Source organism: Dromiciops gliroides, chromosome 3 (assembly GCF_019393635.1).
Source record: "Dromiciops gliroides isolate mDroGli1 chromosome 3, mDroGli1.pri, whole genome shotgun sequence".
Taxonomy (NCBI): Eukaryota; Metazoa; Chordata; class Mammalia; order Microbiotheria; family Microbiotheriidae; genus Dromiciops; species Dromiciops gliroides.
In genome coordinates this window covers 238,958,529-238,968,935 of record NC_057863.1, presented here as the reverse complement: position 1 = coordinate 238,968,935, position 10,407 = coordinate 238,958,529, and the positions used below count along the sequence as shown (strand labels likewise).

General features: G+C 41.6%; 1 protein-coding gene across 4 annotated transcripts in view; it reads left to right on the top strand.

Annotated features, from left to right (window-relative positions):
- The first annotated feature begins 304 nt into the window (after positions 1 to 304).
- GYG2 (glycogenin 2) overlaps positions 305 to 10,407 on the top strand; it is a 49,409-nt gene continuing 39,306 nt past the window's right edge. For 3 of the 4 annotated variants that reach the window (XM_043999245.1, XM_043999244.1, XM_043999241.1), the window contains exons 1-2: positions 305 to 366; positions 762 to 988. In XM_043999245.1, coding sequence (XP_043855180.1) covers positions 979 to 988 — 10 coding nt within the window. In that variant the 5' untranslated portion in view covers positions 305 to 366; positions 762 to 978. Of the gene's footprint in view, positions 367 to 454; positions 541 to 761; positions 989 to 10,407 lie in introns of those variants that run through there. The other variant, XM_043999242.1, reaches the window with a different exon arrangement.

The following is a 10,407-nucleotide window of genomic DNA, read 5'->3' as shown; positions in this document are numbered from 1 at the left end:
TGTAAACATTGACTTTGGGGTTGGTGGGTTAAAGGTTAAATGTCCATGCATAGAAGTCACCGAATATTTAGACGAATGGCCAGGGGAGCTTTCACCTCCTTCCCTTCATCTTCCTCCAATTAATAACGGGGTGTACCCCTGTGTCCTTAGGGGTCCTGGGGCTAGGGGGCGATTGGCAGTGTGGATAGTACTGGAGGGGCTGGTGGCTATTGTAATTGCTTGGACTAGAGTTGGGGGCGGCTGCATAGAGGCAGGGGCGGGGCCGGCTTTTCAGCTAGCGACCAATCCCGGCAGGCAGAAGGCTCCCGGGACTCCCAGCTCTACAGACCTGGACTAAGGAGGCTGCCCAAGTGTTGGGGGGAAGAGGTAGCCCCCAATTCAGCTGGGGTGGGCAGCCGGAAGTCGAGCGGGGTTCAGGGCTATTCCGGGCCGGGGAGGGTTTGAGCGCTTCCCTATTTAACAGCTCCTGGGTTTCGGGGCCGGGAATGGGGACACAGTTGGCGTGGGTGAAAGGGAACTGACCGAATTCAGGAAAGGAGGGTTAGTCCCACGCAGGTGTGGAGGGGAAGAAAGGAGAGACGTGTGGGCAAGAGCAGTCTGGTCCCAGGCATAGTATGCCTTTGGTAGCCAGAGCAGTTGCTGGTGTGCCTGGACGCTCAGCGGCTGGGGCATGCCTGATTGTGCTTCAGCTGGCTTGGAGGGGGAGGGGACGTTTGCAGCTGTGGGCAGATCGAGGGAAATTAATTGATTCTCTTTTGCAGGCAAGAGACCTGTAAAATCAGGCAAGGTTTTCCAGCCTTTCCCCCACTCCCCACCCTCCACACCCCTCTTCCTCTGGAGGAACCTCATCTGTTCAGCTTGGACCCTTTCTGGGAGCTAGTGAGGCTCTGTAATTGCTGCCTTTTCTCTGTGGGCTGGAGTGCAGATATTCAAACATACACGCCCCCTGTTCTCATCCCCTTATCCTTTTGGCTTTAGATGATGTCTGGTAAGTAGGTGTATTTTCTTCCCTTTTCAACCCTGGGGGTGGTAAACATGCCATTTATTTTGAGAATCTTATTCAGTGGTAAATGTACAGTTCCTGTAATTGATTCTGTTGTGGGTATGTATTTCATGTTAACTTTTCCTCCCTGTCTGCCCTTGTTGGGAAGCAATGCAAGGCAAATCATTTTCAATTATTTACTGCAAACAGGATGCTTTGTCATAAATAGCCCAGACATGTTAGACATTCTACCATCTGGCTAGGGTGATGATAGGAATTGGATCCTTCCTATCTTTGGGCTTCTTGTAGAAATGAGAGGTCAACCAAGCCCATGTGTTGGTTTCTTTGTAGTATATTTGTAGAATGTCATGAAGCATGGCACAGTGGAAACATCTCTGGACTTGGAACCAGAAGATTTTGCAACCCCTCCTCAACTTTATACATGTGGGGTTCCAGGCAAGCTCTATCATCTTCAGTTTCTTCACTTGTAAAAACAAGATAATGTTGCCTCAACCTAGCTTCCAACATTGTTGGAAGGATTAAGAGTCTCACTCTTTCTCTCTCTCTCTCTCTCTCTCTGTTTATAATTGGAAATATCCCCAAGCTTAAGGAATTAAAGACTCTCACAACTTTAATTTCTAAAGGCTGTCATAATTACAACATGTATCACATACGCACATGTGCATAGAAAACATATGACCATACACAAGATCATGTATACACATGCCTGTATGTGTACGTGTACATATGTATGTATGCATGTTACCATCATCCCATGCATCAGGGTGACTAAATATCAAAATATATCTTGACTTGGATTGGAAGATCTTATTTTCTTGTTAGCATTTCCTTTTTTCTCCTCTGTAAAAGATTATAAATTGCAGCTATCTTTACTGTAGTCTTTTTTTCTTATGCTCATCATGAGCACTGCATGACAAGATGGCAGAGTTCCATTAAATGATGCTTCTTGTCGTCTTTATGCACATGGTGAAAGCACTTCCAGTGACTCCTTGCCTTGCTGAGTCATCCTTTCATTTAGCTGTACTTTCCTTTTGTCTTATGGTTTTTAATGACATGTATATTAATATTGCTATGGTTCTTTTCTATTTAACAATTAGTTGGCCATTGAACAAAGATCTCATGTTTACAATCTCCACTTAATATGTATAGATGGTCTAAAAACTAGTTGATTCTTTAGCACACAGTGTGCTTCCTTTTCTGCCATTTCTTCATTGTCCCTTCTGAAGAAATAGGATACACAGGACTGAGGACCAGCCAATGTTTTTCCTTGTATCATGGGTTGTTGCCAATGCCAAACTTCAGTTGTTTCCATAATTTGTCACAGTAGCTAACCTACTGATGATATGCCTGTCATTCTTAGGTATGCTGTTCTCAGAAAGTCAGTCCTCACTTTGTAACTGGGACTCTAAGATGGTGCCCTTTAAAATGGACTGGCTTTTCTCTTGAGGTAAGGCTTTCAGAGGCTTTTCAAGTAAGGGAGATTAGTTAAATTTGGGAGGCAGTGGGGGAGGGATCCGCCAGATTAGTTGGCTTGTGGCCAAGTGAGGGGTGGGTGGGGTGGGTTAAAGAAATCCACTAGATTCATTAACTCCTGGCTCGCCAAACTGTAAGGGCCAAATTTAATATGGGGAGAGTTAATTGGGTGGCTCGCCATAATATTGGTGTTCAGAAAATAATGAGAGACCTCTAGGTCCAAAGTTTCCTCCCTTCCAAACTTCCTTTTTTAGTTATTTCTCCCAGGCCAATAAGAAAGGAGTTTAACAGCCTCTTTTCCACAAACAAATCAGGTTTTATTAATGGGAATAAAATACACAGCAAAGGTGAAATGAATTAAGTCAAGGACAAGAGAAATAGTGAAAGAGAAAAATGGATAAGCTCCCTGGCTCTAGCAAAGACTGACACAATCCCCAAACTTTCTTCTAGCTCAGCTAATTCAAAGAGCTGAGCTTGTTTCTATTAACTCACCCCCTGGGGTCCGTAGTTTCAGTAGGAAACAGCTATGCAGCCCCTCTGCAGTCCACTCTTGGAAGCTCACCTACAGGAAAGAAGAGCTACCCTCCCCCAAAAGGGAGGTCCTTTAAGCTGGATGTCAGAGTGGTTCCCCTGCTGATATCAGCAGCATATGTCACTCAGAGCAGGCCAAGTGTGGCCCATATCCAATCATCCCAAGTAGGTACCTAGCTGGTTTCCCAAACAATACTAGATCATTCAGGTGGGACCCCTGGGCGTCTGCCAAATTCCATTATTTTATCACATGGTGCAGTACTTTCACGGAGCTTATGTTCCATTGACAGAGTCCTTGAGAACTCAGGGTCACCTCCCTAACACAACGAGGTACTATAGTAGAATGTTGTAGAGGGATAACAATTATTTCTGATGTTTATATGGTGATTCAATATTGAAACACTATTTAAGTATATTATCTAATTTGATTCTCACAACAACCTTGTGAGTTATGTAGGTATCTCTAAGGCACCTTCATACTCTCATATTCTATTCCTTTTTTTAAAAAAGTCTTCTTGTTTGATGTATTAGTGAAAATGGATATGTGCTATCTTGTTGGAATATTGTTACAGTAGGTTGTTTTTAGAAACCAGAAAATTATGACTAATTTCTGTGCTGTTTATCTTTTCATCCCTCCTCTCCAAGAAAGGAGAATGGTCAGTGTATTTTGTAGGTTGCAAACAGAATACTGCTTTTAAGAGAGAGTATACCACAGAATTTCCTCCTGTAGAGCAGCAAAAAAATGTCTGTGTAGTTTGCTTGTTTGGATTTCTCCAATTTGAAAACCATTTAAAATAAGCATTTAAAATAGATTTTAATCAACATTGGAATTTGCAATTTAGACTTTATGTAAGCACCAACTATTTACAAAAAAAAAAAGCAAACCTTCATACCTTCATGAATAAAATTAACAGGAGCTCCTTCTTTGGTAGATATGAATTCTTTTTGGAGGGTAGGACAGCTGTAGATAGGTACTGTTCCTACTGATTTACCATTTAATGTTTAATTCTGTATTCTTGCTCAGATTTGATTGTATGAAAACATGCTTGGTTTTTGTTGTGTTTTTTTGACATGCATTTGACATTTGTTGTGTTTTTTTGACATGACACCTTGCATAGAGCATAGCTTCAATCTCTTCTCTTTCTTTACCTTTTCATTTCAATTTATATCTCTTTGGTTCTCTTGACAAAAGAACCTTTGACCTCAGCACTTTATCCCTTGGAATCTCCTTTCCAAGAAGGAAGTAATGAACTTGAGATATTCAACCTCCAAATGTCATCTTTCATTGCCTAGTGGAAGACTTGGGTCCCAGGAGGCTAGAGTGCAGTAATCTGAAAAATGTCTTAGGAATGTGATCATGTAATTGAATTCAACAAAAATGTATCAAACACCGCTCCTATATGAGGCACTGTTAGATGCTGGGGACACAGTGATGAAAATAATTCAGACTGTCTTCAAAGGACATATAATATATAATAAGATATGAATACGGGTCCCGGGCGCAGAGTGAGAGGTGCCCGAGAGCTATCGGCCTCGCGCCCGTGAGCCCGACCCTGCCTGGAGCCCGGGGTCTCTGGTCCCTTTGTGAGCGCCCCATGAGCTGGCGGAAGCCGGTGAGGTGGCAGGGTCTCCTCGCTGGGGCCCGTCCCGCTCCCCGCGCCATCTTTGCAGATCCCAACAGCGCTGAGGGAGGCGCCTCCCGGACCTTGCCCGGCCCCACCACCTCCGCCGCTGCTGCCTCCTCCGCCGCCGCTGCTGTGGCCCCTTTCGGCCCGCCCCTTGTCACAGCACTCCGGCTGGGCGGCTGGCGGGGGGCACCGGAGGCGGGGCAGTGGCTCCTTGCTGGGCCCCCTCCTCCTTCTCCTCCTTCTCTTCCTCGTAGTCATTTCTCTCGCTTCCTCCTCCTCAGACGGAGCAGAGGCTTCAGGGAGCTGCAGCTGCCCAGCCCGCCCCGCCCCGGGCCGGGCCTGGCCTGTCTCTGAGAGGGAGAGACTTTATGAGACCTTGACCTGGTCAGGAAGACCTGGACTCAAGGCTGGCCTCTGGATCATAGTGGTGGTCCGTGCAGAAGTGGCTTCGTTCATACAGATGAACCAAGGATTGGGATAGCAGTGTAAGCCCAGATAGATATCTGACTGCCCAGCAGGATGCCATCAACTAGCCAAGCGGGCAGCTTGAAGGACCCAGAAATCGCAGAATTCTTCTTCAAAGAAGATCCCAAGAAGCTCTTCATAGATCTAAGAGAGATGGGACATGGGAGCTTTGGAGCAGTGTATTTTGCACTTTTGACTCTGAGAGTATGAGGTTGGGTTTTAGTAAGATGGTACTTTCCAATCTTTCCCCTGAGGCATTCAGCCACAGCTACCCTGGAGCTTAGGGCTGGTCCCACAATCCCCCTGGGGGACCTGACCCTCACTGGGGTCATCCCATGGGTGGCCCACCCCAAGCTTGGGGCCAGCCAGTGCAAGGTGGACCCCAGCTTGGGGTCATCCCTCGGGATTAATGCAAGGGGTGGCTCAAGGCAGCAGCTTGGGAGTCTGCAACAACCCCAGGCTCTGAGGCAGACAGCTTCTGGGGGACAGACAGAGCAAGGCATGAGCAGGAGCACAAGTGTTACTTCACAAATATCCAATGATTCACACATGTCTTATGCATAACTCCAACAATAATTGTGCATGGCAATTCCACTGTAGCTATCTGCCAAAAGCAACTGCCACCTCCAGACCCCACCACCGCAGCTGTGGCCCATGGGCATTGCAGTGTGGGAGCTGAGTGCATATGGAATAGTCTGTTCATTTTGTAAAGCGTTCTGTTATGTGTCTACTAAAAAGAAAAAAAGATATGAATACATATATCCAAATAGCTATATAGTGTTAGAAGATGATTAAGTAGCTAGAAAAGGTCAAACAATGGCCTGAAAAATTCAAGAAACAAAAGGGATCACTTCAGTCTGGTAAAGGAAGACTTCATGGAGTTGGTTGTATCTAATCTTGAAAAAGGGGAAAGATGTAAATCACAATGACTCATGAGGTGGTGTGACATGATTGAGAGTTTTTACTTGTAGTTAGGAAGAACTGGGTTCAAATTTGCCCCAGACACATGACTGGGGGCAGTTACTTTAACTTTTGTGCCTTTGGTGTCTTCATCTATAAAATGGGAATACTACTGCTAAAAACTATACCGTAGGGCTGTTGTGTGGCTCTAATGATGTATGTAAAATGCTTTGCAAATTTTAAAGCATAATATAGATGTATGTAAATTAATATTAAGTAAATCTTTTGAAGAATTCTTTGTAATCCCATATGGATAGCTCTAATATGCTTTAGAACTGAAATTCTATCTACATGCTTTACTCTTTATCATCAAATTCCAGTATTTATTAATTTTCCTTATTAAAATGAAAGGGTTATTTTCAAATTTGAAATTGCAACATACATGTATTTCCTTTTTTCTTCCCTTTTCTTCTATAAAAGGTAACCTTTAGGGATGTGGAGAAAGACTTATGTTGTTCCAGTATCATATACAACTCCAATATCTGGCAGATGGCCAGGAGTTTGGAAGCAGCAGGGATTATAAGGAAAGGGAGAAAAGGAAAGACTGAAGGGAATTAATGTTCTTTGAATGCATTTAATCTCTAATTTGGTAGTCCAAAGAATAAAAACATCGATATCCCTAAGTGAGGGTATCCCTACAACAGATTTATTCCAAAGGACCAATGATATAAGGAGGGCATCTTCCTCATGTTCTAAGGAATCCAGATGTCTAAGTGAATGGAACTGTCCTATCTTTTAGTTGGGAAATTTAAGTGTTCTTAATTTTTTATTTCATAACCTTAGAGTGTCTTATAACATGATCACATCTCCAGGAAATCTTCATGAAACTATTGAAACACATAGATAACAACTAGAAGTTGATAGGTTTCAGTAAGTCACTGACGTTTTTGAGCTCCACAGTCATTTTAGGAGGAATAGGAATTAGGAACAATAATCTGGCAATGTAGGCAGGATTGAAATGGAGGTTGAAATTAGCTTGTTAATTTATATTCTTCAGTGATGTTCATTAGTGCTGGATTCACAGTGGAGTTATAGGATGCTGGGAGTTAGCCAAGGATAAAGACACACCCATTGGTGATGACCCAAAAGATTGGAATGATGGAAGATCATATGGACAAGGTATTCTAGGGTTACAGTTTATAAAACTTTAGTCAAACAGGAGGTCAAAGCTGAATACAGAAACAAGGGAAGCCAGAATTGGGGAGACAGATAATTTGAGGGAACAAGAATGAATCAAGGGTTCAGATGTAATCATAAAAATAAAAGTAGGTTTATTATATGACAGTATGGGATAGGTGGAACTGTAGAAAGTTGTGGTTGGAGAGTAGAATTTCAAAGTTCTGGATCTCAGAGATGGTGAAATTCTGAGTTGGTTCATTTCATGGTGTTCTTATGTTGCTGTATAGCTGAAGTGGGGAGAAGGTGATTTTTGGGGTGAGGAATTTCAGTGACTTGTGGTCAGGTTGGTAGGGGGAAGTAATCATCATGAATGCTTAAATTTCCTATGATAACAGCAGGGACTTGATTAGAGGAATATAATGAGCCAAGTAATGTAGTCACTGAGTAATTGGGAGTCATGCAAGTATATTATAAAAATGAGGATGTCGATAGGGTCATCATACCTTAGTGTATTTGCTGGCCCTTGGAATAAGAAAGTTCATGAAGGACGGATGATGGTTAAAGAATGATCTGAAGGTGGCAAGAAGAGAATAAGTATGTAAAACTTTTCCTGGCCTTGTAAATCAGGGAAATTGGAAGAACTTTTCTCCAGTGAAGAGGGTTGTAGGATTTCCCCTTTAGTACTATCTTCTCTGATATCTTATCAATCATGATATTTCCAAATTCTTCCATTTATTTTTGCTTAAACTTAGTAGCTCAATTAATTCTACGTATTTATTTTTATACCTAATGTTAGAGGAAAGATAATTTCTTATCAAGGAGAAAAATGGTTGGATGGTCTATTTGTAAGATGGGTATAGTTAACAAGGTATTCTATATCCTTATACCTTTCTCAGGTGAAAAACATTTTTGAGCTATAGAATGTATCAATCAAAAGCATAGATTCTCTGTGAACAAGGTCTAGACACCTCTATTTAACTGATCAACCAGTTGAAAGAAGTATTTTTGACTCACTGGACAAAATTAAATGATGACACAGGAAATGTATCAGGTATGCTCAAAAGAATTAGACACAAATATAGACCTATGTATATCAGAGAAAGGCATTCTATTAACTATTCTAGTAACTGCTTTAGCAATTGAGTTTTGACAGGGATTTGAGAAGACTTTTTAGACCTATTCCAGAGAACTGCTGGTAAGAAAGGAGTAAACCAAGATCAGATATTATACTCTTCTCCCACTCTGTAAACCACCATTGACCATGTTATTGGAGAGACCCAGTTCATTTAAAAAAATGCATCTAGCTAGACCCTTAAAAAAACAAATGAGATATACTGAAGAAAGACATCTTAAGGGAGCATAAACTCTTAGTATCAGAGAAATTCAGTTATGGACTCTACAAAACTACTGACCTTTAGAGCCCAATAAAGAGATGAGCCTCTGGGAAATTTCATGATGACCCCATGAAGAACAAAAAAGACTTCTGAAAATCAGCTGTGAAATACTTCTGTGCCATATTGACTCTCCAATCCTTCGCCCACTTTTCCCTTAACTCTGTATGTATTTGTGGAAGAGTATGTTTCAAACTCAAAATTTTGTATTAATTCTACCTTATCTACCTTGTATCAATACTACCCTAGTAAATACCTCTTTCTGACAGCCAAGTAATTCTGGCTGGATAATCATTGGGAAACATACTAGGGGCTTATCATCCAGAATATGAACCCTACCATAAAATCCTGAAGAGAGCGATAATCAAATGCTGTCTTGGGACCTGGCCTGCAGGGCAGGTTGGGGTTGGGAGAATATGCCTTAGAGAGGGTTATGTATACTTTAGAAATTATATAGAAAACAGAGCCCTGTTGATAAAGGAATAAAAGTTCAGAATTTCATCCTGCTTTCACATTTGTATAGCTTTCTATGTTTACAGTTTCCTTTTTCCCTAATGTACTTTTTTTTTTGGTGGGGCAGTGAGGGTTAAGTGACTTGCCCAGGGTCACACAGCTAGTAAGTGGCAAGTGTCTGAGGCTGGATTTGAACTCAGGTCCTCCTGAATCCAGGGCCAGTGCTTTATCCACCGTGCCACCTAGCTGCCCCCCCCCAATGTACTGTAAAAAAATCAACCTCATTTAATTTGTATTATGCCATATGCTCTAAGTTTTAAAAATAATATAGTCTCCTAAATAAAAGGTCTGCTTGTAGAGGAAATGTTAAGAAGGCTGCTGGTCCTAACACTTCAGGCATTTAAAGTATAAAACCCATAAATATGTTTCAGACATTTCTCTCAAAATACCAAAAATTTCCACTTCTCTGATACTTCCTCCAAAATAACAGAATCCAAGAATCCAAGTGAGACAGCTAGAGAAATCTTGCAAGAGTCTAGAATGTGGAAATGGTAGTAATGATCCACACTTTAAAAGCTCTAGAAGTTTAGTTATCTGGATAATCTAAATTATGTTCTTAAGTGACTGATGCCATGGATTTGTTTTGTCATTCTTAGAACCACCTCTCACCCCAACCTCCTTTGACCACTCATCTATCTATCTCCCTCAAGGAAATAAAACTAACCACAGAATCTAACCACTCCCATATAACATCAACTCCGTAAAGAAAGCTAACTTTGCTTAGTAAAGGGATGTAAAGTAGCTTAAGTCAGTATCCAGAAGTTTTGAAACATCAATAATGAAATTCAACACATTCAGCTATACCAGGTCTTAATACACTACACTTATGTCTTCTACCAATTTGCCTTCCAAAATAGGCAGTCATTTTAATACACTATTCAGATTATAGTGAGGAAAGAGCCAGGACTTAGTGTAGCATGGAGAACTTTAATTCAGGAAAACTGGTTTTCAATCAAGGCTCACACACTTCTTAGACGTGTCCATGGGCAAATTAGTTAGAATCTTCAAGCTTCAGTTCTCCCATCTGCAAAATAGGCTAATAATACTTGTATCTTTCTTTTTTCTTTTTCTTTTTCACAGGGCAATGAGTTAAGTGACTTGGCCAGGGTCACACAGCTAGTGTCAATTGTCTGAGGTCAAATTTGAACTCAGGTCCTCCTGAATCCAGGGCCAGTGCTTTATCCACTGTGCCACCTAGCTGCCTCCACACTTATATCCTTCTTATAAGGTTTTTTGTGAGGAAAGGACTTTGTAAATGTTAAATACTAGATAAATGTGAATTGTGCTTCTTTTTTTTGAGAATATCACCTGAAAGTTAACAAAT